The sequence below is a fragment of the Nannobrachium achirus genome, assembly GCF_963921795.1.
Source record: "Nannobrachium achirus genome assembly, chromosome: 10".
In the NCBI taxonomy this organism is placed as follows: domain Eukaryota; kingdom Metazoa; phylum Chordata; class Actinopteri; order Myctophiformes; family Myctophidae; genus Nannobrachium; species Nannobrachium achirus.
This window is the reverse complement of record NC_137819.1, coordinates 39,347,843-39,373,572: the sequence shown is the minus strand read 5'-3', so window position 1 is coordinate 39,373,572 and position 25,730 is coordinate 39,347,843. Positions and strand designations below refer to the sequence as shown.

The 25,730-nt window shown below is 42.0% G+C and overlaps 1 protein-coding gene across 1 annotated transcript in view; it reads left to right on the top strand.

Annotated features, from left to right (window-relative positions):
• The window catches only part of LOC308293031 (uncharacterized protein), a gene marked incomplete at both ends in the record, with an annotated part of 82,467 nt that overhangs the window by 30,451 nt on the left and 26,286 nt on the right, over positions 1 to 25,730 (top strand). Inside the window, 25 exons of the mRNA XM_080735461.1 lie at positions 1 to 1,368; positions 2,935 to 3,054; positions 5,351 to 5,560; positions 6,486 to 6,539; positions 7,054 to 7,095; positions 7,327 to 7,389; positions 8,136 to 8,210; positions 10,515 to 10,601; positions 11,091 to 11,147; positions 11,380 to 11,433; positions 11,940 to 11,993; positions 12,138 to 12,191; positions 12,706 to 12,759; positions 14,912 to 14,965; positions 15,774 to 15,818; positions 17,021 to 17,074; positions 17,900 to 17,944; positions 18,261 to 18,314; positions 18,486 to 18,530; positions 19,311 to 19,364; positions 19,458 to 19,502; positions 21,975 to 22,028; positions 22,609 to 22,653; positions 23,066 to 23,119; positions 23,314 to 23,421. The exon at positions 1 to 1,368 is cut by the window's left edge and continues 516 nt beyond it. Coding sequence (XP_080591587.1) covers positions 1 to 1,368; positions 2,935 to 3,054; positions 5,351 to 5,560; positions 6,486 to 6,539; positions 7,054 to 7,095; positions 7,327 to 7,389; positions 8,136 to 8,210; positions 10,515 to 10,601; positions 11,091 to 11,147; positions 11,380 to 11,433; positions 11,940 to 11,993; positions 12,138 to 12,191; positions 12,706 to 12,759; positions 14,912 to 14,965; positions 15,774 to 15,818; positions 17,021 to 17,074; positions 17,900 to 17,944; positions 18,261 to 18,314; positions 18,486 to 18,530; positions 19,311 to 19,364; positions 19,458 to 19,502; positions 21,975 to 22,028; positions 22,609 to 22,653; positions 23,066 to 23,119; positions 23,314 to 23,421 — 2,949 coding nt within the window. The remainder of the gene's footprint in view (positions 1,369 to 2,934; positions 3,055 to 5,350; positions 5,561 to 6,485; positions 6,540 to 7,053; positions 7,096 to 7,326; positions 7,390 to 8,135; positions 8,211 to 10,514; positions 10,602 to 11,090; positions 11,148 to 11,379; positions 11,434 to 11,939; positions 11,994 to 12,137; positions 12,192 to 12,705; positions 12,760 to 14,911; positions 14,966 to 15,773; positions 15,819 to 17,020; positions 17,075 to 17,899; positions 17,945 to 18,260; positions 18,315 to 18,485; positions 18,531 to 19,310; positions 19,365 to 19,457; positions 19,503 to 21,974; positions 22,029 to 22,608; positions 22,654 to 23,065; positions 23,120 to 23,313; positions 23,422 to 25,730) is intronic.

The window sequence follows — 25,730 nt, the reverse complement described above, 5'->3', positions numbered from 1 at the left end:
AAGCCTGCAGCCGAGGCCAAGCCTGCCATTGAGGCCAAGCCTGCAGCCGAGGCCAAGCCTGCCGTTGAGGCCAAGCCTGCAGCCGAGGCCAAGCCTGCAGCCGCGGCCAAGCCTGCAGCCGAGGCCAAGCCTGCCGTTGAGGCCAAGCCTGCAGCCGAGGCCAAGCCTGCAGCCGAGGCCAAGCCTGCCGTTGAGGCCAAGCCTGCAGCTGAGGCCAAAGTTGCTGTGAATGGAAAAGGTAAGGCTGCAGCTGAGGCAAAGCCTGCAGCTGAGGCAAAGCCTACAGCTGAGGCAAAGCCTGCAGCTGAGGCAAAGCCTGCAGCTGAGGCCAAGCCTGCCGTTGAGGCCAAGCCTGCCGTTGAGGCCAAGCCTGCCGTTGAGGCCAAGGTTGCTGTGAATGGAAATGGCAAGGCTGTGGCAGAGAAGAAAGTTAATGGGAAAGCAACCGCTAAAGCTGAGGCCAAGGTTGCTGTGAATGGAAATGGTAAGGCTGCGGCTGAAGCAAAGCCTGCAGCTGAGGCCAAGCCTGCCGTTGAGGCCAAGCCTGCCGTTGAGGCCAAGGTTGCTGTGAACGGAAATGGCAAGGCCACAGAGAAGAAAGTCAATGGAGAGGCCAAAGCCTCCGTTGAAGTGAAAGTGAAGGTCAACGGTAAAGCTGCAGTAGAGAAGAAAGCTAACGGTGCTGCCAAAGTTGTAAAAACTGAAACCACTACTAAAGCCAAGGCTGAGAAAATTGTTAAAGTAGAAAAAGTAGAGAAGACTGTCATCAGTGCAGCAAAACCTGCTGTGAAAGCTCCCAAAGTAAAACCTGATCCCCCAAAAGTGGCAAAAGCCGAACCCACAAAAGCGGCAAAATCGGAACCCACAAAGGCGCCGAAACCCGAACCCGCAAAGGCGCCAAAACCCGAACCCACTAAAGCGGCGAAACCCGAACCCACAAAGGCGCCGAAACCAGAACCCACAAAGGCGCCGAAACCAGAACCCACAAAGGCGCCGAAACCTGAACCCGCAAAGGTTCCGAAACCTGCAGCCACCAAAGCTCCAGTGGCAAAAACCGAGATCAGGGCAGAGGTCAAAGAGGTCATTAAAGTTAAAACTGTGGTCACTAAAGTCCCCCTGGTCATAGTAGAAAAAGTAGAAAAAGTAGAAAAAGTGAAGACCGTGGTCCAAAAGCCTGTCGTCCCAAAGAAAGATCCGCCTGCGCCCATTCCTGTCCTGCCGACTCCTCCCAAACCGACGAAGACCAAGGTCTCAGTGGTGGATCTCAATAACGTCAAGTCCCAGCACAAACAATTCCCACCCTTCGAGAAGACTGCACTGAGCGGCACCACAGTACCGGAGAAGAAAAACGGCAACGGTTATCAACAGGTACAACAGGAAGGCCTGTGATTTGGGTCCCCAAGCTATCCAGAGCTGTGTGATCCAACCTGTCCTTTTTGGCTACCGGAGGGTCCTTCAACATGCAAGGTTTTACCACAAAGTTCTGCACCCAAAGAAAACTAAATGGAGTGATAACTTAGCTAAATATATCTTTAAGTGAAATTATGCATAGGCTAAATGGCATTGCTGAGAATCGAATTAAATGGTTGTATTAAATATCTGTGCAAAGTTTGCGGTAACTCCTCTGTGTTGGACTTCCTGGTCTCCATAAAGGAAGTTGGCTCATTCCAATCTGGACCCCTCTCATCCTCTGCGTATATATCATATGATCCTTCATGATCAGCACAATCTCTCTATGTAAATATGATATGATACAGCGGATTATGAGGCTGTCACATTGAAGCATGGCTAATTGTGCAGTCTCCTTCCATCTCACTTCCACTGAAAATGGAATCTCTGGAGTCCCAAGTTGACACCAACCCTACCATGTCTATCTAGCAGTTAAAACATTCGTCACACAAGAGACCACAGGCTTGCTATAACCTAGAAACTGAAGTTGAGAAAACATACATCCACACATTCAAAAGTACAGTACTATAGCCTACATACAATACAACACAAATGTTCCCAAACTTCTCCGTTACTCTGTCTCTTTCATTTTCTCTCTCTCTCAAGTATCTGTGTTTTCTATCTTCCTGTCTTTTGGTCATATTTTGTATCAGATATGAATGAAGCAGCCTCACGGGAAAGTCATCTAAGCAAGCTGTCCGTATTCCAGCATGCTTAGATCAGGAGTTCAGTGGCATTTGGAGCACATGGTTGGCCAATTGTGTTCACAATAGATGAGGGCCATTGATGTCAGTCCAGCTGATCATCTTAATGTAGCTCTGGATGATTACAACCTTTGTAAAAATACATCTGTGATGGATTAATCAATGGACAGATTAATTGAACTCAACTCTGTGAGGCTGCTGATTGGGTTGGCGCTCTAATTCCGGGGCCCTTTGGTGACACCAAAAATCCCAAAGTGATGATGTTTTGATCCTACACAGTAAAATCCTCAGTGTTCATTTATCTCAGAGGATGTACAAATGTAACCAAAATGGACCTGTAAGGGTACAGTATAGTTCCATCACTTGGGACGGTGAAACTAGAGGCCCTTGGTGGTTCTTCGGACCACCTGAGCATACCAGACCCTCTCATGATGAATCTACCATGGCGTTGTGGGCTTTTTAAAAACCATTTACAAAAGAAAGAAATTTCAGCAAAGATGTCTCTTGATGACTCCCTAAATCTTGCAGCTGGCAAGATTTATAGTCATTGGTGTTGAAAAACACACTGAAATTTCTTTTCAAACATGAGATCTCATATCTTTGAAAATGCGAGGTTGCCATTGTCAAATCTTCCGTTGTGTCTCGCAACCACCATTTTATGAATCCTTTTCTCTCAACTCAACCTTATACCACCGTACTTTGAACTAACCGCCCTCTTCGAATTAAATCTGCTTGCCTCCTTCCCGCTCCCCACTACTTCCTGTCAACTTGACCAATCAAGGACGTAGATACTGAGAACTCTGAGGCTGGCCACACCCCTACAGAGCCGGAATATTATTATGAGGAGGAGGTGCCACAGCCAGAGGGTGAGATCATTGGACAAGAAGAGGCAACTGGCCAGGTAACGGAAAGCATTCATACTGAGCAGAGACACACAGATACAACTGGCCAGGTAATGGAAAGCATTCATAGCAGATACCCAGATACAGAAGATATTGATACAGCCCAGAAAGTACAGTAAACCTCAGCAGGTAGGCCAATTGGCCATTCATTGCAATCTGTTAAAAGGTTGTAACTGTGATTATTTTCTTAGGGATTATTCTATCGATTACCTTTTTGATTCAATTTGTCTCATTACCACATAAAGCCTATTTTAAACTTCTTTGTACAGCCTACGTGCAATAAAAGTGAAAATAGACACGTATAACAAGCTCACGTGTCGAATCGTGACACATTCTGAGCTTACAGATCAGCTATTTCCGCTATTTTAGAACAATTGTTCATAATGTTTTACTTTAAAAACATGCCCAAAATAGGGATGCCATTTTAAACAAGGCTAAATGTTCTCCATCAGAGGTTAAACTTGCCCTATTTAGTTTAGTTTAGTTTAGTTTAGTTTAGTTTAGTTTAGTACCCCTGTAGGTACTGCACAGCAACCTTGTCGTTTTACTGGCACTGGAAACCTGTAAACTAATGAGGGGAGACCTCTTATCAAAAGATGCAAACAAGAAGGGAAGACTGCAATATAAATGTGGTGGTGAGCCCAGCCCATGTAGTGGAACCAAAGTAGTTACTAGTCATAATAACATGATTACTTACTTTTACATTTCTTCAACTACTAAGAGACGAGACATATAACTGATCTAAAGAAGAATATGCATTGCACGCATCACTATTGTATCATCAAACATTCTCTTGTGACTCTCATTTGCCCTAACCACAAGATGCACGTTTTGTTCTCATATCAAGAAATAACGTTGTCTTGTTAGTGGTCTTGAGATGAGAACAAAAAGATCTTGAGTAAATCGGGAGGCACATAAGAATATTTGATATGCATTTTAACCAGAACAACAACAAAAAAAGGTGATGATTTTGAATGCATTCTTGTTTGATCACAAATCTAACTGCATTTTGTGAGAATCCACTGTAGTAGTTAGTAGTTAGTAGTTGTGGCTGCCTTCACAGCCCAAATAACTGTTTGTGACCACGTTGTGTTTTGGTGATCATGCTAATTGTCCATCATTAGCATCTTTAGCCTCCTCTATTTGTTGACGTTTTTCACTGTTCATTTATGAGGAGAGCTAAAAGACCGTTCTGATGTCACGGAAATCTTTGACTGTTTTTGAAAGTTATGTAAAGCCACAGTATAAGGGATTTATCTTGAGCGAATATAACTGTTAATGATATAGATTTGTTTTGATGAAGACATTTCATTGTGCCGTTGTTATTGAGACATTTTCTTGTGCGTTCATCATGCAATTATTATGGTTATTTTTTTCCATTATATGCCCCTTTTCCAAGGGAAGACATTAAAAGATAATTCCATGGATTCATATAGGCCTATAGATATTTTTAATCACACATGGTAAGTTAATTAGACAAATAACATACCTGTAGCACTAATAGCTTTGCTCCATGGCAGCAGCCAGTAGCTTAATGTTTTAACAAAGCAAGGTGCTTCATCGGTCTTGTGTGTTAATGGTCTTCTCGAAGAGATATTCTTTTGACATTTATTTGGATTTCAAGTTGGTTGTTTTTGTTCGCCATTTATTTGTCACATTGTGTAAGAACACATTTTGTCCTTCGGTTTGCTCTAGACTAGGTTGTTACCAAGGACGTTCTTCTTCAATATGACAAGTGTTTGATGAATACCATTCCACCAACAACATGCAAATGAGTTAAAATAAAATGTACAGTACAGTACAGTACTACAGTATACAGTACTTTTGGTAACTTAACCATAACACACAAGCTGTATCTATGCACACGCTTTGGTGGAAAACGCACATGATCATGAACCAAATGATAGATGATTAATGTGAGATTTAAGGCAGTATTTGGGGACTCAGAGTTACCCGAAGTTGGGGCCCAAAGGTCCACGAGATGCCAGTTTGCCCTACAACAGTATATCCCTGTCACACTGTTTGTTTATTTGCACAAGGTAAGAAAGACTCTCATTATGCCCTCTTCTACTACTTCCTCCATCACGGCTTCTTGTCTCTCTTCCACTCTTTCTTTCATTCCAACGCCTCTCTGTCCTCTTTGCGACAAACCTTCTTCAACTCCCTTCCAAAACATGCCTCTCTACAACTTTCCTTCCTTCCTCCTGTCTTCCCTCCAACCATCTCTCCATCTCCATCTGTTCTCTTCGTTTCCTCTTGCCACCCGGCCCTCTCTACCACCGCGGCGCCCAGCAGGTGGAGCAGACGGTGGTGGAGGAGGTGGTGGACGCCGTCAAGTCTGCCGGTGAGGATCTCTTCACAGAGGAGTATGTGACCGGGGACGTGGGCCTGAAGGAATACGACTATTCCTACCGGGACTACAACGAGCCGGCGCTGCCCAAGGCCGGCGGGGAGGGCGACGCCAACATGGGCCCCGCCCTGTCCGCTGTGACGGACGAGGGAGGCGTAAGTCAATTTGTTGCTCCGGGGATGGCCCGGTAAAGCAAAGAGCAAAGAGGAGAAATCTCTTGTATTTCAACCAAATCAATCTTGGTGGAATTGTATTTGAGGTACTTTCAAATATATTGGGTTCCAGATCAAGGAGAATTGTTAAATCATGATGATAACTGATGCATGATGATATATTCTGCACTTTTAGGACCTCTCAGTGGATTTGTCCACATAATGTAGCCTACCAGGCGATCACAGAGACAAAAATATACTGTATACATATTTGAATCCATTTCAAATACTATTTCGGGCCAAGATCTGGTTCATGCATTACTGGTTGAAATAGGGATTTACTCGATATTGTGTGTATAGTAAGTCTCTATATGACAGCTACATACACAAAGGGGCATTCACAAGTGCAGAAAAATGACCAGGCACTCGGTTCATTTGCTTTGAATGCCTGTTTTTTTCCATTTTCCTCGTTTATGCCATTATGTTAGACTTGCTATTAAGCGTATGCCGACTTCTGTGTCAATGGGGAAAAAGACAAGTATTAATGGACAGTGAAGCAGTGGACAGTGAATGGACAGTGAAGCAAGGACTCGTGGGTATAACTCTTCCATTTCCTTACTCTCTGTCTCACAGTCGGAGCAGGTAGTTTTGAGTTTGACGCTTCTACTTTTCCCGCCGCGATTGAAGTTCACTGTCGAACGGAAGAATGCATTGACATTGTGTTTTCGAGTTTTGATTTGATTATTTTATTCATACATTTGACCGTATGTTTACCTGACGTGGATGCTCATCCCTAAATGGTATTTTACTACAATTTGACAGTGTGTGTGTGTGTGCGCGTGTGCGTGTGTTTGCGTGCATGAGTGTGTGCATGTGTACTTCTGTACTGACTGTGCTGTATTGTTGGCTACATGTGTGTTTTCCTCAGGCCGCTGTCAGTGCCCAGAAAGGAGAGAAGGGGGATCCTGCTGTCCTGGAGCCTGTGAGTTACTCATTCATTAACTAGAAAGATGGAGCCTGTGAGTTACTCATTCATTAACTAGAAAGATGGAGCCTGTGAGTTACTCATTCATTAACTAGAAAGATGGAGCCTGTGAGTTACTCATTCATTAACTAGAAAGATTCTGGGAAATTGCAAATGTGGTTGCCCTGACGTGAGTCACGAGGAATCCACTGGGAAATGCTTTCCGTTTTACAATTTATTTGTCCCTTTCATGCCCATATACGGATATCTCTGTATCTGTCTGACTCCCCCACCTGTTCACTCTGGAGAAGAACTTCAGGCAAATGGATAAAATGTAAAAGTACAAATGTAATGAGAGCTATTTATAGGCTTGAAGCGAGTTCTACTCGACTCCTGGACTTGCTGAGGAGGCTGAGACTATACTATACATGGCTCCTGGATTACAAAAGTATTTGTAATGCTTTTATCTCATTTTGGAAGGGAACTCTTGCATCTGGCTCATCTTCATTGTGTTGGTTTTGACCTTCTCCAGGGTATGTTGATCGAGGGACCTCCCGGACCAGAGGGACCAGCTGTAAGTCAATGACAACATTATATTATTATGTCACAGCAGTAATATTTAATTGTCCTTGACAAATAAGTAGCAACCATGCCATGAATGGCTTAAAGAAAACATCATGTGTAGCATGTCTTTTATTTCAGTGCTCAGTTATTTTTTTATTGGGATTCTTTTATCACTGTCTTGCCATCCTCTCCTGTCCCTCAGTCTCAGTCAGGCTCTTCTGTTCAACTCTTTGTCTTTTAGGGTCCCACCGGTCCTTCTGGCTCTTCTGGACCACCCGGCTCTGTTGGTGATCCTGGTGAGAGGGTCAGTATTTCCCATGTGTTTTTAGATCAGATGTTTCCTACTTTCCTCACCTCTTTGCTCAGTGGCCTTGTGGTTAGAGTGTCTGCCCTCTGAGACTGTGAGGCCGACTTCCATCCCAGGCTGGGTGATACCAAAGACTAAAAAATGGGCCTCCCTGCTTGGCCCCAGCGTCAAGGGTTGGATTGGGGGTAAGTCCCTGTGACATACTAGCATCATGTCCAGGGGGTGTACTTGTACATCAAGCTGACAGGAGATAGGCTCCTGACCTATGGGCCACATGGCTCAGCAAGGCTTACTTACTCTTTGTGGCCCAAAAGCGGTCTTGTGAACAGTTTTTTTTACAGTCATGATGGACCTGCTATCAGTTGGACGATGTTGTCATGTAGGACATCAGGTCTGATTTTTATTTAGTTGCGTGCCAGTGTCACACACCGGACATAGCAGATCTACAAGCGCATTGCATTGTGATGCGATGTGAGCTTGTAAACCTTAAGTGCACGACGACACAATGCCCAATCTCAGTATATGTTATAACTCAGGCTTTGTGAGAGAAGGACACCTTTGTTAGTCACGTGGGAGAAATACAGTTTAAAGTTTAACTGTTAAGTGTCTAGCTCAGCTCAGGGACACTTTGACCTTAATAAAATGTATTTTGGTTCCATTTGTACACTCTCAGAGTTACACATGAGGGATTTGACTGTGTGCTCTGTATGACCACTGTACTCACTCCTGTCTCCATGTTCCAGGGTGTTCCTGGTAAGGCTGGTCTCCCTGGAGCTGATGGACTTCCTGGACCTGCTGGTACCTCCGTCATGCTGCCTGTGAGTAACCTTTGATCCCTTAATTCCCTTATGGTCATTGCCCCTTTATTCCTTGATCACCATTGTGAAACCTCTCACTGTTATAATTAGTTATAGAGGCTTCTAGTCTTCAGAGCAACCTAGAGTTTGAAATAGACCTAGTGTGACTCTATCAGCATTCGTGCCATAGTCTCGCGAGCCAGACCCTTGCCTCCCACAATTTCAAATGCTTCCGTCATACAGTGTAGAGCACGGAAGCTCTGAAAATGATAAAGCGGATGTGGCGCCTCCTCTGCACTTCTGTTTTGTCTTTACAGTTGCGCAAATTTGTCCTAATATAAATCAAAATAATCGAAGCATATACAGTATAGCAGAAATGGAAATTCTAAAAGAGAAAATGGAAATGACAGAAGACAGCTTTCTTTTAGAGAGTAAAATGTTAAGCAGGGACCAGAGTGGAGAGTAGATCCAGTAGAACTAAAAGACAAGTCATTTTATGGTTGGTTGTGCTCTGAAAATAGCAGATCTACAACGCATCACAACGAGACGCGTTGTGAGATTGTAGATCGGCTATTTTCAGCATGCAACCAAGAGTAAAATCAGGCATTACGACACCATCAAGGCCTGCCAAAATATATTTTTGTCGACAAAATCAACTGTACATTTAGTCGACTAAAATCTTATGATATTTAGTCAACTAAAACTAGACAAACCTAAAACATTCCAGATACCTGTAGCCTCAGGAACCCAGGCGCTTCATTCAAGAAAGAAAAGACTGGGTAAAGCCCCCAGTAACTGTGGCTCAGCCAATCACAAGCTGCGGCCGTCAAGGCATCGCCTACGGATACGATAGTGTCAAAATGTATTTTAATTGTAATTCTGCACATATAAATTATATGTAGCCGCTCGGATATCTTAATTTACATCAATATCGTTCATGGGAACTAGTTTATTTATGCATATTTGTTGAAATTATGAAAATCGGTATGGTGATTACCAGTTACCACCCCCAGAACGTGTTGGCCGATTGAAGGCTTTTAGCCGGGGAGGAGGAAACTAAAATCGGACACACTTGGTGGTGGTGCTTGCTGAAATGCGGTGCCGTGGCAGACAATCAGAGCAATTATTATCATCGCAGTGAACAAGCATAAACAAACTGAACGATATTGATGTAGCTATGATATCCGAATCTATGATATCAAACAGGGAGCTTCCGTTTGAATCCAGTGGCAAGTGTATCCCTGCCATATATGCCTTAGAACGGGCATGGATCGCCCTGTGTACATTCCAGATGACAAAAATGTGATTAAAACTAAATTATATTTTATTCAAAAGACTATGACTAAAACTACTTCAAAATGTGCTGTCAAAATCAACACTCCGTACCTAAACAGCAGATCCAAAGTGACAGGTGGAGAAACTGGGCTGGTGGAGGGAGAGAAGGACAGTCATGGTGAGAGCAGCAGCTCTCTAGTGCAAACTTAACAGATTGAATAGAGTGGTCTGAGAATTAAATGAGAGTGTGATTGGATGAATAGACGTGAACATAAAGCTGAGGCGGACCAACAACTGCACCGAGTTTCCTGACAGAACCTGCTCTGCGCATGTCTGTGCCAAGCGTGACGATCATTGCACTTATACATAGTATAGTTCCTATTTATTGGTATCACAAAGAACATATTTGTTAAAGGTTTTAAAGAATAAATTACATTAAACCTTTTTATTAATAAAAAATAAAGGATTTGTGTTTTGGCAATTTTTTTGGGGGTCCACTTGCAATACCTTCGCGGACCACCAAATTACATTTTTTTTGATTATTTATTATTATTTTTATTGTTTAATCAAGCATCAATTTTGCAGACCCCCTGCAGTACCTCCGCGGACCCCCTGATGAACACCTCTGTTCTATGCCAATCAGACAAATTGAAAAACCTGTGTTGGTCCTTAACATGGCCGTTTTTTTTGTTTCCTAAATTAAAAAATTATTACAAAAAAGTCAAACTTTTCATCAATGAAAAACAATGCCAAATTTGTCAAAAATATTTCATAAATAAATACAAAATCTATTCATTTCCATAAATAAATTAAAAAGAAACGTCTAAGAAGCAGTGAAAATGGCAGATCCACACGCTTGTAAATCTGCTGTTTCCACTAGTTTGGATTCCCGGGCAAACCTCTCATTTCTCTTTTGGGTCTCGTGTCAAAACGGGAACCACTGATCTAGATGATGTGATTCGATTGAGCAGAGAAGTTCTCTCTGAGGACAGTTTAACTTCTTCATTCTGATATGAATTCATGTCTAACTTTAATTCTCTTCTCTTCTAGTTCCGTTTCGGCCAGAGTGGAGGAGATAAGGGTCCCAGTGTGTCGGCCCAGGAAGCTCAGGCAGCCGCCATCTTGTCTCAGGCCAGGGTGAGTGAACACAATCATATTTGTCACAACAACCTTTCACCTCTGCTTTTAGTTTTTGAGACTACGTTAACTCCAACCACCCTGAACTAAGGACAAAGACATGCGCTGGCTCTGCCCAGGCCTGGACAATCAACATCTCCTTTATAAGATGTTACAGTTGAGAGCTTTAGAATGAGTGTCAGATTTATTGTTACATCACAGCCAGGTTTACAGAAGTAAAGTAAATGAGTGTGCATTATGCCCTAACCATATTTTAGGCAAAGTTGAATAATGAGATTAACAATCAATTTGATTAAACGTGTATTTTATTTTATTTTATTTTATTTTATTTTATTTTATTTTATTTTATTTTATTTTATTTTAATACCAAAAATAGTTGATCTGCAAGCTGACAACCCATCTACTATGTTTGATATTTTTGGTTAAGCATAATTATTTAGATTATGATACTTTCTTAGTGTTTGCACTCAAATGTTGCCTAATCCTCAGATGGCTCTCAAAGGACCACCTGGACCAATGGGATTCACCGGACGCCCCGGACCCCTGGTATGTTGTCATCCTTATCATCGTTACCTGCACACCTCTTTATAAAGGTCTGAATTGTTCAGAAATAGTGTTTGTTCATGAGCTGGCCCACAGGCTTCCACTGACTCCAGTGCTTTATACCGAACCTCCAGCTGCAGTTTGGCACCCATGGTGCGATGAATCTGCCGCTTGGAATTGCATGATAGCAGAAAGTAACGGTTTAGGCTATGTTTGATGTGTCTGTGTGTTTCAGGGAGACCCAGGAAGCAACGGTTTGAAGGGAGAGAGTGGAGACCCTGGACCTCAGGTACATGACCCCATACCAGCCCTGACCTTTGACCTGTGCTGTGACCCCTGTGCAGGTGTTATTATGGACACCTCACGGAATATAATACACATTGGTAGACATCGATTGATTGACTACTTTATTAACAGTTGGGTAGACATGAACACTACAGCAAAAGCACACACACGCACACAGTATTCACATATATACAATACGCACGCACATGCATGCTTGTTGATAGGACTTAGGGTCGATTCATACTTTAATAAGGAGCTGAGTTTATTTTGGTTCGGCTCTGTCTAAACTATGATATGGCGTCATTCGGAGCCGAATTAATGACGTTACCCCGGCGCTACCCGGCGCTACCCGATCCTCTGAATGACGCCATATCATAGTTTAGAGTCTTAGACAGAGCCGAACCGAAATAAATTGGGCTCTAAAAGTGGAGTATGTAACGACCCTTACGGTACAGTGAATTTGCACCTTGACAGGCATTCATCACATTCACATATTATTTTATCTTCTAGGGTGGTAGGGGTCCTCAGGGTGTTTTGGGACCTCCAGGAAAATCAGGGAGAAGGGTGAGTGCCTGAAAACAACGAATATTGTTTGACCGTCCCAAGCCGTGAAAGATGGCTGACAAAGTCATTGTTCTGGCATTGGAGCTGTGGAGTAAAGATGTAGAGACGTTGTGGTGTGTGTGTTGTGTGTTCTCCCTGCCTCAGGGTCGTGCTGGAGCTGATGGGGCCAGGGGTATGCCAGGAGAGTCGGGATCAAAGGTGCAGACCCTCACCGGGTTCATTTGCATGTCTATTTTAAATGTTGTGCCATTTTCTTCACCGATTGTTTGTTTAGATTGTTCTTAAATGCATATCATGTTGTTCTTTTACCCTGCTCTGTAAAGCACTTTGTGGCTATGTCTGGAAAATGTGCTATATAAATACATTCATTATCATTATCGTTATGAGTGAAAGGTTGTTCAAAGCTGACTTGAATGAATCTCATCCAGACTGTCATAACAGCATAACCGTTATAAAAGTACTAATTGAGTAAAATATTTCAACAAATATCTACTTAGGTGAAAGAGAAATGACTGATTTTAGAATGTACTTTAGATCTACGTGAAAAAGCTGCTCAGTTATATAAAAAGAATAATTCAAATGAGCTACTTTTTGACAAAGTTTCAGTAACATATTGATATGATCAGCTGAGCCTAATAATTAGTACCAGCTAGTACTTCATATGGGTGCATACACTTGCTGTGTAATGAGTTAATCTCTCCATCTCTGCCAGGGTGACCGTGGCTTCGATGGCCTTCCTGGTCTGCCTGGTGACAAAGGACACAGGGTGAGTCAATGACACCAACAACACACATGAAGCTGCATCAGAATCAGTGATGGAGAAAGTTCTCCCATTTGTTACTTAATTAAAAGTATCAATACTGCCATGTAGAAATACTCTGTTACAAGTAGAAGTCTGGAATTCAAAATGTACTCGAGTAATAGTACAAAAGTATTGGGATCAAAATGTACTTAAAGTACAAAAGGTAAAAAGCACTCAAATGCTCACAAAGTATTGTGAGCTTGCAGATCGGTTATTTTCAAATGGCCGAAACGTACTGTATATTGTAGGCCTATATAATGCACTTGGCGTGACCCTGTAGTAAAGCTGCAATAGAGCATCGCAGTTGAAGCCCCACCCCATCCTCACTCTGGTGTCGGAAGCGTTTTCCCCATTCATTTCTTCCATAGACATTTCATAAAGTATTTATTTAAACGTTTTTAAGCCACGGACAAAGCCACCTCGGCTGGTGAGGAATCATGACAATATTATTATTATTTTGAATGCAACGATTAATTAGAAAGCTGAAAAAAAAAGGGTTGTACTGTGTACATCATTATTTAAAAAATTGCGGAAACTACACTCCCAGAATGCATTGCGAATGACACTTGTTTCCTGAAATATATCCCTTAAATCACGCTCAGTTTAGTTATCCAGGCCAGCATATGACCTGACATGTAGTGATATTCATCTCTGTGGACGCTCTTATCGTCATCTTTAACATAGTGCATCATAATTGTAAAAGAAAGACGATCGCTCACGGAGTTCTGCTGAAGTGCAATAATCCGCTGGGAAGACAGGGGGCAGTAAGCTACTTCCGCGGTAACCGCAAGATACATGAAAGAAGAAGAAGCTAGACTAATCATAGACGCCGATTTCACCGCATGTACATTTTTAGCAGTATGGGTAATGCAGTTCTTCTCCGTGCGATCTTGATTAAAACGTGTTTTTACTAAAACTAGAGTGATTGCATACATACTCGGGGGTTCTACAGGAGCATATAGAACCATTTTACAACCACCAGCCTAATGGTAAGTGTACATTGAATTGCTACGACTTTGTGGCTGATAATGAAAAACCCTATGGTGAAAATGAATGGACTGCTTTACTTCCGACACCTCACTGCGATGCTCTATATGGGTGCAAAATGCCCTGATCAGCGATTTCCTGGTTCGATTCCCGGCTGGCCAGGACATTTGCTGTATACCTTATTCTCTCTCTTCCTGTCTCTCTCCACCATCACTATCAAATAAAGGCTTAAAATGCACCCCAAAATAACTTTAAAGAATGAAAATGTACTTTTATTACCAACTGGCGTTCACACAAGAATTTACTGTTGGACATGACTCTGTGACCTCCAAGCATATAACAATTAATGCAGGGCTGCTGATGTTGCTACCGACATGAGCTGTACCACGTAAAGTACATAATCTGACATTGTAGATTTTAATAAGGGAGGATTTAACTCCTCCCACCAGATAGTTACATCAATGAAGATCACGTGGTTCTATTCTCATATTCAGTTGATCAACATCTAGCTTAACAACTAAGAAAATAAAGTTCCAAATAGCCAAAGGTGGAAAAAGTACTAATATGTCTTACTTGAGCAAAAGTATCAATACTGCAATATAGAAATACTCTGTTTCAAAATAGCAGATCTACAAGCTCACAACGCGTTGCATCGTGTTGTGAGCTTGTAGATCAGCTATTTTCAAATAGCCTAGGTATAAAATAGGGCTAAAGTGGATTAATGTAAGTGTTATAATAATATAATAATTTATATCTGCAAAGTAACTAGTAACTAGTTTTCAAATAATTGTAGTGGAGTAAAAGTACATTATTTGGATCCAAGATGTAGTGGAGCAGAAGTAAAAGTACTGAAAACTGGAAATACTCTAAAGTACAAATACCTCAACATTGTACTAAGTACTTGAGTAAATGTACTTAGTTACTTTACACCACAAATAGCATATCACATACTGTGGGTGCTGGGCCTGAAAAGGGATAAAACAAAATTATAGCAGAGCATTCAGACATGTCTCCAAACTGCTTCTCTGGAGTATGACAGTGTGCAGTGCACTTATAATTTATTATATATTATATTGTAGTTTCCATTGAAGAACGGTAATTCTAACGCTTGTTTCTTCCAACTATAAAGGGCGACACAGGAGGATTGGGAATCCAAGGAGGTCAGGGAGAGGACGGAGAGAGGGTAAGAACATGGACTCAATGCAAACAAATGGAAGCAAATGGACCCTTATGACTCTATTTGGTTTCATTTGTACTCTCAGAGTTAAATGATCACTCAGGATTTTACTGTGTGCCTGTCTGACTAGCTATGGTAGCTAAATATTGTCCACGTGTTAGCCTGTCCTCCAATCTATTTTTGTCGTCATCTGTCTGCCTATCTTTCTAGTATTTATATTGTATATTTTATTATATCATCGCTGTTGGGCAGAAACCTTACACTTTCTAGATTGTTCCTATTTCATTGTACAATAGCTGATCTACATGCTCATAAGGTGTCGCATTGTGACGCATTGTGAGCTTGTAGGCTGACTCTTTTCACTAATAACCAATGAAAAGTAACAAAAGCTTGTCACTTAATAATAATTACATTGGATCCATTGGAACACAGGTTCTTCTCTTTCTTCCATTTCCTAAGAGCCATGTATACTCTACTTGTAGAGCCTAATTTATTACATACAGACGAATTAATGACGTCCTTGTCCTTAATTGTCCTTAAATATGCCTATTTAAGGACAACTCAGTGACATCATTTTGTAGTTTGGACAGAGCCGAACCGAAATACATTTGTCAAAAAATAAAAAGAGTATGCATCGGCCCTAAACGAGTAAAGGTTTTGGACGTACAAGGTTTCCACCCGACAGTGACAATACATTGTATTACGGTATATGATACACTATACCTTTAGATGACATTACGTGTGTGTGTGTGTGTGTGTGTGTGTGTGTGTGTGTGTGTGTGTGTGTGTGTGTGTGTGTGTGTGTGTGTTCTAGGGAGACGACGGAGACATTGGACCCAGGGGTCTCCCAGGTGAACCAGTGAGTGTTGCAATGACGATGCCCTTTATCACTTCTTCTCAAAATGATGTATTGTTTTCCTAATCACTGTCCGAGAGGCTGAGGTTTCTAAGTGTCTATCGCTAGAATAGAGTAGAACAGTGGTTCTCAAACCTGTTCATGTCAGGGACCCCCAAATTAATATATTAGTATTTATCCGCGCACCACCATCTGAATATATTATGGTTCCAGGGACCCCCATAAAAGAGCTTAGATTGGCTATTTTAACATAGGAAATGTACAGTATATATACTGTACTGTATAGGGCTGAGGTGTTTTTTCGGTTGATTGATTAATTGAATACTGTATTGGACATAAATGTAAGCAGCATGTGGTACAGCGATGACACACACAAAAAAACAACTAAACTGAACGGTTAAACTGAGAACCACTGGAATAGAATTTGGAATTGAATAAAATAAATGATGTAAGTGAATGATACATCTAAGATCTGATGTAGATATCACGCACTAGACAGACACACACGTTTTTATTGTACACGGTATATATTTACACAGATAGTCCAGTGAAGTACAAATGAGGGCAGACAGGCTGTATAGACAGCCATAATCAGACAAGTGTGTATATACATGCAAACACTTACAAGTACAACAGAGGTGTAATTGTATGGTATGTATACATACATACTGCACATGTATGGCATTCATCACATTATGTGATTATGGGTTGTCAGGTTGTTTATACCTGGTGTTTCTCACAAGTACTGTAGATGTGTCACTCTAATATCGTCTGTCTTAGAATGCGATGAATTATGGTGCTCAATAGTGTTATTAAAACGTCTGTGTGATCACAGGCTGCTAGCGTATGGTGGCTGATCTTGGTTGTGTGTGTGTGTGTGTGTGTGTGTGTGTGTGTGTGTGTGTGTGTGTGTGTGTGTGTGTGTGTGTGTGTGTGTGTGTGTGTGTGTGTGTGTGTGTGTGTGTCTATGTCTGTGCGTGTGTGTGTGTGTGTGTGTGTGTGTGTGTGTGTGTGCGTGCGTGCTTGAATAATGGCACCTGCATCAATGCCTGTTTGTGTGTGCGTCTATATCTGTGTACTTGTGTGTGTGTGTGTGTGTGTGTGTGTGTGTGTGTGTGTGTGTGTGTGTGTGTGTGTGTGTGTGCGTGCGTGTGTGCGTGCGTGTGTCTGTGCGTATGTCTCCTCTTCATCTCTCCCTCTGCTAGGGCCCTCGTGGTTTGCTGGGACCTAAAGGGCCTCCCGGAATCTCTGGACCTCCTGTGAGTAAAAACAAACAAACATCATCCACCACACCCAGACACTTTTATTACAGTAACGTCAGTTTATCCCTAAAAGACCACTTGACACTCACACAGTCCCGCTGAAACAATAGCCTAGGTACAGCTATAACCCTGTAAAGGTGTTCCCTCAGTCTAAACAAGAATATGCACTGTTCCTGCAGTCGGCCCCAAAACAATATCTAAATTATAAACACGACACGCCATTTTTGCGGATGCCTCAACCAAAAGCGCCTTACAATATTTGTGTAGTGTTTGTGTGGCCTGCAAGAGAGTCAAACCACTGACCTTGGCAGTGTCAGCGAGGCTTGCTCTCTACCTGTTCAACTACACAGAAATAACACCCAGACATCCCACTAAGGATTTGTACCAGAATACACCCTTGTCTCTCACACAGTCACACAACATATATAATTATGTCATATAACTACAAGATAAGCACAGCGTTTTGTGACAGTCGTTCTGCATCCACTCGGTGGACAGCCAGCGGGTTATAGTTTTTTTTGGTTAAAGGAAAACCACATGTTTAAGAGAAGTAGGCTATATTTCAAGAGCAGAATGCTTATTTTCTCCTCGACTCGACTTTTAGCAGTTTTTAAGAGCCCAAGTGTCATAAAACATAATCAGCATAAAAATAATGATGATAACTTCATTATGTATTGTATGTAGTTCCAGAGTTGTACAGTAGGTGCAATTATGGCTTGTAATTTTTAATCTCTTCTCTTCTCTTCTCTTCTCTTCTCTTCTCTTCTCTTCTCTTCTCTTCTCTTCTCTTCTCTTCTCTTCTCTTCTCTTCTCTTCTCTCAGGGTGTGCGTGGAAATGACGGGCCTCATGGTCCTAAAGGAAACCTGGTCAGTTTATTTTAATTGACAGTAAAAACACAGTCACAAATAAATATAGCACCCGTCCCGCACACATGCTAACGCAGCGACAATGACACATTATACAAACAAAGCAATAAACTGACCTATTAAATCTACTGACACACACACACACACACACACACACACACACACACACACACACACACACACACACACACACACACACACACTCAACAATAACACATAATCAATGATATACTCTAATAATTTTCTGTCTTTCTTATCTCTTTATTTTCTTTCCACTTTCTTCTTTGTTTCTATCTATTCTCTATCTCTCTCTTAGGGGCCCCAAGGAGAGCCAGGGCCCCCCGGACAGCAGGGGCAGGGAGGAACTCAGGTAAGAACACCTGGACGTGACAGGAGACACACTGCAGCCTCGACAATTTAACATACTGTCAATAGTGTTGTCAGTGAAACATCACAAGATAACTGGGTCAACAGGTCAACTGGTTTTAGTTGTTGTGAGTGACTAATAATGTATTGTGTCTGTCTGTCCGTCCTCACTCAGGGAATGCCAGGGCCCCAGGGAGCCCTCGGGCCGCCAGGAGAGAAGGTGAGAGATTCAAGTATCTGTCAGAGCATAATGGAGAAATGCAGTGTGAAGCACGTTAAGACCAGCCTCTAATTCCATAGATTAGACTGCTCTTGTATTCTAGGAAGGTTGATTCAGTATTATACAACTGGGAGTAACTTCTGATGAAGCAATTTGATTGGTTGAAATAGCTCTCAACCCGTGTGAATAATGAGCACTACCACATGGGTCTAATCAAACAAAGATATCAGCTGCGCTGGTTGCAAAAGAGCTGAAGCACTCCCCTCGCCCAACACTATGCTAGCGGCTAGGCTAGCAGTTTTTAAGTTCAGGGACATAGTAGCTAAATGTGGCATTAAAATGTACAAATTCCTATCGAATATCTTAATTACAATGAAATTAAGTTGACGTGTTTTTTTTTTCGCCTTTTTTTTTAAGGACAACAGTTGTATAATCGCAATATCACACTCAAACCTCGAGGGTGTGGGGTTATGTGATTATTGGACCTTCTGCGCTGCCTACGGGCAGGCGGTCCAATAATCACAATAACCCACACCCTCTTGTGTGATATTGCTTAATTATATTAATTGAACATCTTAATGAAACTACAGTATTTTGTTGGAAAACCTCGCTAATGTTTGAGCTTGTAAAAGTACCTTAAATTCCTGACTGTTATATTACAGTATTTCGTTGGAAAACCTTGCTAATGTTTGAGCTTGTAAAAGCGCATTTAAATTCCTGACTGTTATATTTTCAGGTAGATGTTTCATGTATGTAACTTGGTATTGTCATCTCTTCCAGGGACCTACAGGTAAACCAGGTCTACCAGGAATGCCCGGCGCCGATGGCCCTCCTGTAAGTTCCTTCTTTATGTTTCTGTCTTCATGGTCAAGTTGTTGTGGTGATTGTAGTGAGTTCTTTTGACCTCTCAACCCTTTACCTTCTCAGGGTCACCCAGGAAAGGAGGGGCCTCCCGGAACCAAGGGAAACCAGGTAGGTGTCACCAGTGGGGAAAAAGTACTCACATATTTTACTTAAGTACATAACACTGCAATGTAGAAATACTCTGTTAGGGTGCACACACACCAAACTACCTACTATGAGAGTGAAATCTGCGTTCCGCCAATGCATTTCAATGGGAAGGGGGCGTTTTCATGTCAGTGGAGGATATCTGCGCGCTGCGCCGACCTTGCGTTTATGCTGGAGCTCCGTGTTTTCCCCTCTGTACAATCGGGTGAGTCGAAGGCGGAATGGGGAGGGTTCTGGAAGTGACTGACAGGCGTGGCACAGGCTTTGGGACAGAATGCGCTCGCTGCATTTTTAGTCAGCCTTGCACCAAAAGAGTTTATCCGCTGGCAACCATATTTTGGTGTGTGCACCCTTTCAATTCAAAATGAGTAAAAATATGAAATTGTTGGCATCAAAATATAAGTACAACATGTTTGAAAATAGCAGATCTACGACCTCAAAACGCGTTGCGATGCTTTTTTCAAATAGCCTAGGTAAAAAATAGGGCTAAATTGTACCTCAAAATTGAACTTAAGTACAGTGCTTAAGTACAGTACTTAAATAAATGTACTTTCTTCAGACCACTGGGAGTCACAGGTGTCTTGACCACACCTATCTTATATTTTACCTATATATTGTCGGTTGGCGATAAAGTGCCAGGTCCTTCAAATCCACGCTCAAATCCACTTCAAATCCACGGTCCATCTGATTTCATAAAGACCTTCAACTCCCAATAACTATGGAACGGAGTATCTCGACGCCACTTTTTTTTCTCTTCCGATTCTCAGTGACTCTACTATGTGTTTTAAAGTGATCGGTACGTGGACCTTTCTGAAGAAGAATATTTTATGATTTTTCAAAGGTTAGTGAAAACGCTCTGAATATCTGGCAAGGGAAGAGTAGACAATGTTTTAACTCTGGCAGTTAATTAACTCACTAACTGCGGCGATAAAGAATTGTCTTGACCAAAATATGTCCCGCCCCCGGATTCGGAAATGTATCAGTTTCCGGTCCCACACCGGAAGTGCTTTACATAAGGTGAAATCGGAGACGCATCGCGGCGATCAAAGTTGGATTGTTTTAGAGTTAATCTAATTAATTAAATGGACATCGTCACGTATTGGACAACCTCCCAAGTAAAAATAAAAAGTGAATCCAATAATCCATAGTGATTAGTCCACAATATATTAATTAATTTATAGTACCTTTAAATTGGTACCCAAGAACACTAGATGATCAGTTAATACACAGATAATTAACAGTTAAACAAATCAAATTAAAAGACAATATTATATAACAATGAATTAGGTAGAGGGCTGGCATGGAGGTCAAACACTCACTCACCCACCACTGCAATGGGAAGCCAGCAGGGATCATGTCCTTGTCGCTGCACTAGTGACCCCTGCTGGTTGATGTGGGCACCTGTTCAGCAGGGATGGTAACAAGTGGTGAACCATTACACTCTGCAGTGAAAGCTCGCTCTGTCAGGTGAAAAGAAGTGCCTGGTGACTGGTTTATTGGCCAACAGTGGGGGTTAATTTGATTGATTGTTTTATTTTCGTGTCCTGCACACAAAGTGCCCAGCCCTCATGGGTTTAGACTCCTTATGAGTACAGCATGTTTGTATTCACAGTGCATTACATTACCGCTCAGAATTATACTGAGTGTTCTGTCTTCGCTCCCAAGCTTGACATATAACATTTGCAACAACAAAAGCTCCTTTCCTGAAACATATCTCATGTTTTTCATAATCATCTAACTCAAGGAAAGCATCACAAATAGAAGGCATTTTATGAACAAATAACTTCTCTTATATCATCATATTTAGGGCAATAAAATACAAAGAGTTACCTAATTTTCAATTGCACCAAGTTCACAAACAGGACAGTATCTCTAGTCCTTTGGAGTGGCATTAAACCTGCCAGTATCCATAGCTAATGGTAATGTTCCTAACCATATTTGTGTACAGAGATCCTTGTCTTTTGCTTAAATTGTACTTCACATATTGCTGCGTGTCTGCGAGTTGCATCAGAGCAGAGGAAAGGTGCACAGGGATTTGAGAAGAATGGGTCTTTTACAAAACAAACACAAACAACAAACAAAAACACACACTTACATTTTATGCGCCACACTGTATGTGATAGATCAAGGTCCAGACATCAAATACACTGTACGTGTACGTGATAGATCAATTTGTGACAGAGACACAGTGGCAAAATAGCCACCTAAAAAGTTGACTTTGTCTAGGTCTTGGCAGAAAATTGCCATCTTTAGTTACAAGTGGCCACTTGTACATTATTATTCTACAATATTCTTTTATCAGCTTCACCTACAGATTTTGAGAAAGAACAGCCATCGTCATTGTTGCAGACGGTAGATGTAAGATGGGGTGATGGTTTTCAGATTATTCTGAGATGCCTCCTTTACAACTTTGCTAATGAGATTCTACTCCTACAGGGTCCCAGTGGTCCTCAGGGAACAATCGGCTATCCTGGCCCTCGTGGCATTAAGGTCAGTACTTTTAAAACAATCACCACAATCTTGTTAGCATGAACATTCCAGGAACTGCCTGCTGTTGAGTTCACTGGTTTCTCTTGTTCTTCCACAAGGAAAGTAGTCAGCGCATACCAAATGTTTAAACAATGATTTGATATACCTGGTCTCTGGTCTCTGTACAGTATTTTGCAAAAATACATGATGGTTGAAGTTGAATGTGTTGGTTTTTTAGTTGAGGACTTTGAGTGAATTGTTATTTAAGTGCATTTTTTTCAATTAATCATTGGAAACTATTCTAGTTTATTCTCTCAAAACAGCCCAATGCTATAGTACATTCATGCATAATAATAGAGGTGTCATACATGTATTAATTAGTAGTTTACTGAAGCCAGTATAGCAGCTAGAACAAATGGTAAGTGCTTGAAGAGTGCTTGAATTAGCCTATTGAAAATACAATGTATAGGTCTACACTGCCCTCCTATGGTATAAGAGGGCAGTGTAGCTGAACAGTGTTCAGCTACACTGCTACACAGTGTTGCCAATACTCAGTGTCCAACTATTTACTGTTGCATTGCACCTGTTTGCTTGTTTGCAGGGAACTCAAGGCATCCGTGGGCTAAAGGGACACAAAGGGGAGAAGGTTGGTGATTCCTTAAATGTTTCACTTTTCAAGACATCTTAATAATGCCTACTTAAATAAATAAACTAATTCGAAAATGAATATGAATCCAAGTGCATATCGTTGCTGTCAGAAACCTCATACTTCTATATACTAACTTTTTGTGGGTTTTTTTTCTTCGTAAATTAACGCTCTACTTGATCATACTACAGCGTCACACAAAAGTATAAAAAGTTGCAGATCCACAAGCTCGGAACGCGGCGCAAAGCGGCACGCTTAGAGCTTATAAGATCTGCTGGCATACACACATTGTGTCCACCATTTAATCTCACAATCGGGCAGGTCTTACTTTCTGTGGACCTATTCACTGTAACTGTACTGTCACATCATTTAAATTTACTTTGATGTTTATTTTTGTGTTATTAATCTCTAGGGAGAAGATGGTTTCCCTGGAGTCAAGGGAGATTTTGGTGTCAAGGGAGACAGAGTAAGATTGTCTGAATGATTTATTGATGAAACAATGAATGATATCTTTATTATTTGTTTTATTTTATTGTATTTCATTACTTGCATTCGTTTGCTGTTCATTCAAAATCCCAAACTATATACTCTACAGTAGATGTGTTGTGTGAATGTGAACGTCTTCATGGTTTTCTGGTACCTGTGTTCCCACGGTGACAGGGAGAGGGCGGAGTTCCCGGACCCAGGGGAGAAGATGGCCCTGAGGGGCCAAAGGGTCGCGTTGGACCCCCTGGTGAGGTTGGACCACTTGGACCTGTTGGAGAGAAGGTAGGAACTGCTCAAACAGTGTGAAGTTTTTCCTTAAAAAGAGTCACTGCGAATGTCAGTGTAGAATATGAAACTATGAGATATGAAACATTTATTAATACACCAACAAGACCCACTACAGCAATAATAATATATCTTAGTTCCCACACCACCAAATAATGTGGTATAGACAAACAAATATGTTATGTGTAGTGTTGTCATGGTGTTCATTTGGTGATGATGTTGATATGTGTTTATGACTGTGATCTCTGTTTGTTCTGATCACTTCCCATTGATGTTGAGTTGGTTTGTGTGATAGTGTTGTGTGTCAGACCTGCTGCTATGAAGACTAAAACAAATCTAGTTTTGTTGTCATTGCAATACTATAAGAACAAAGATGGCTTGCAATATTTGTTGTTGAGCGGTGCTAACCGAAACAAACTCATAAATAGCAGCGCTATCTTCACACTGGAACCTACACGCTTTGTGTGAATGGCCCGTAAAGCCTGATTTATATTTTGTCTTATGATGGTGTCACGGGCCTAAAACAGCCGATCATTTTTTTTTAGATCGGTTAGTATTTCCAGTAGGTGTGCTTCAAAGTAAAACTTAGTTCAGACAAAAATAATCATAATACAGTGTATTATAACCAGAAGTCTTGCGAATGAATGAGTCTGACTAGTATGTACAGGAAACCTGAATTGTACTGAAGCCATCCTGATGCTGACCAGCTCAGTTTTTCAGGCCAAGGACCTCTTAGCTGAGAGAGAGAGATGAATATTGTATAAAATTGTGTTAAAGTTTCAATAGATTTCATCAGACCCGTGACCAGCCTAATCAGCGCTCTCTGCCAGCTCTCTCAAATGCGCCTCTCTCCACTCGCGCGCACGCGGCTTTAGGGGTGTTTTTAGTCGGTTTTGGGTCGGTTTGGATGGCTCATTAACTGTCGGTGGCGCCTCCCTTGAGATTGCGCTCTAGGCGGTCACCTATACCGCCTATACCTAGTCACGGCACTGGATTTCATAGATAGCCGTGGGGCAGCACAGCAGTGGCTCAGGGGTAGAGTGGCCGGTAGAGCGGCCAGATGGTTCGATCCCGGGCTCCCCCAGAATTAAGGGGCATTTCCACTGCAGGGCCAAGCCAGAACCAGAACCAGAACTTTCCAGAACCAAGAACTTTCAAGAACCCGTGAAGTTCCAGAACCAAGTTCTGCTTTTGTTTCCATATAACCAGACCCAACCGGGAAGCTCAACTGGTCAGCCTGATTTGGCTGAGACAAAACAGCTGGTCATTTGAACAGCAGCACATTCGGGAATCTAAAATCTAAAATAACAGCTGTATGTAAGAAATACGTCTTTAGTTACTACTTTCTGGATATAAAAATAAAATAAAAAACAATAGAACGTTCAAACAAGCTGCTAACTGTACTGAGCTGGTACGCTGCCTTTGCTCTAGGGAGAAAAAAAGCGTGTCTCTCTCTCACACACGCACGCACGCACGCGCACACACACACACACACACACACACACACACGATACGAAGCAGGCGTGTCCTGAACACAGCGCATGGCTCGGCTGCTGAGTGCCGACTCGAGTCACCAATGCACGGGCGAATGTAGAAATGCTTATCTCCACTGTTTTAGTTTGTTGTCGGTCTATCGACGTACATTTTCTTTATTTGTGCTTGGCACCGTGTGTGTCTGCTTGTGGGTGACTCGACGCCCATTTCAGAAAGACGACCGCGACGGAATTTGTTTGAAAATGCTTTCATTTAGAACGGATGCTTCTAGCTCCTTCTGGATATTTTCTTCTCCCGCCCAGACACAAATAAGAGCCTCTATCATCACATTCACTTGACCAATGTGTCGTGGCTGTCGTCTAGCGTCGCGTCCATAGTGTTTCTGTGTTTCTGTCTGTCGGAATAGGATTTTAAAAATGACGCTGTTGTGTTGTGAGAGATTTCTCCCCGTTCTCCTCGGTGTTGTTACCTCCGCTCGACCAATCGAGAGCCGGAGCGCTGCTGGCCCCGCCCATAGGTTCCCAGAACTCAAGTTTAGTTCTACATCAGGAGCAGGACCTAAAAAAGGTTCCAGGAGGTTCCAGGAACCTCGTCTGGAACCGGGCCGTTCGCAATGGAAACAAAACCAGAACCAAAAAAATAGGTTCTGGTTCCTGAAAGTTCTGGTTCCACCTTGCAGTGGAAAAGCGCCTTTATTGTCGACGTGTCCTTGAACAAGACGCTGAACCCCTAATTGCTCCCAAAGTGCCTTGCATGTTTTCCTCTGCCATCGGTGTATGAATGTGAGTGTGTGTGAATGGGTGAATGTTATG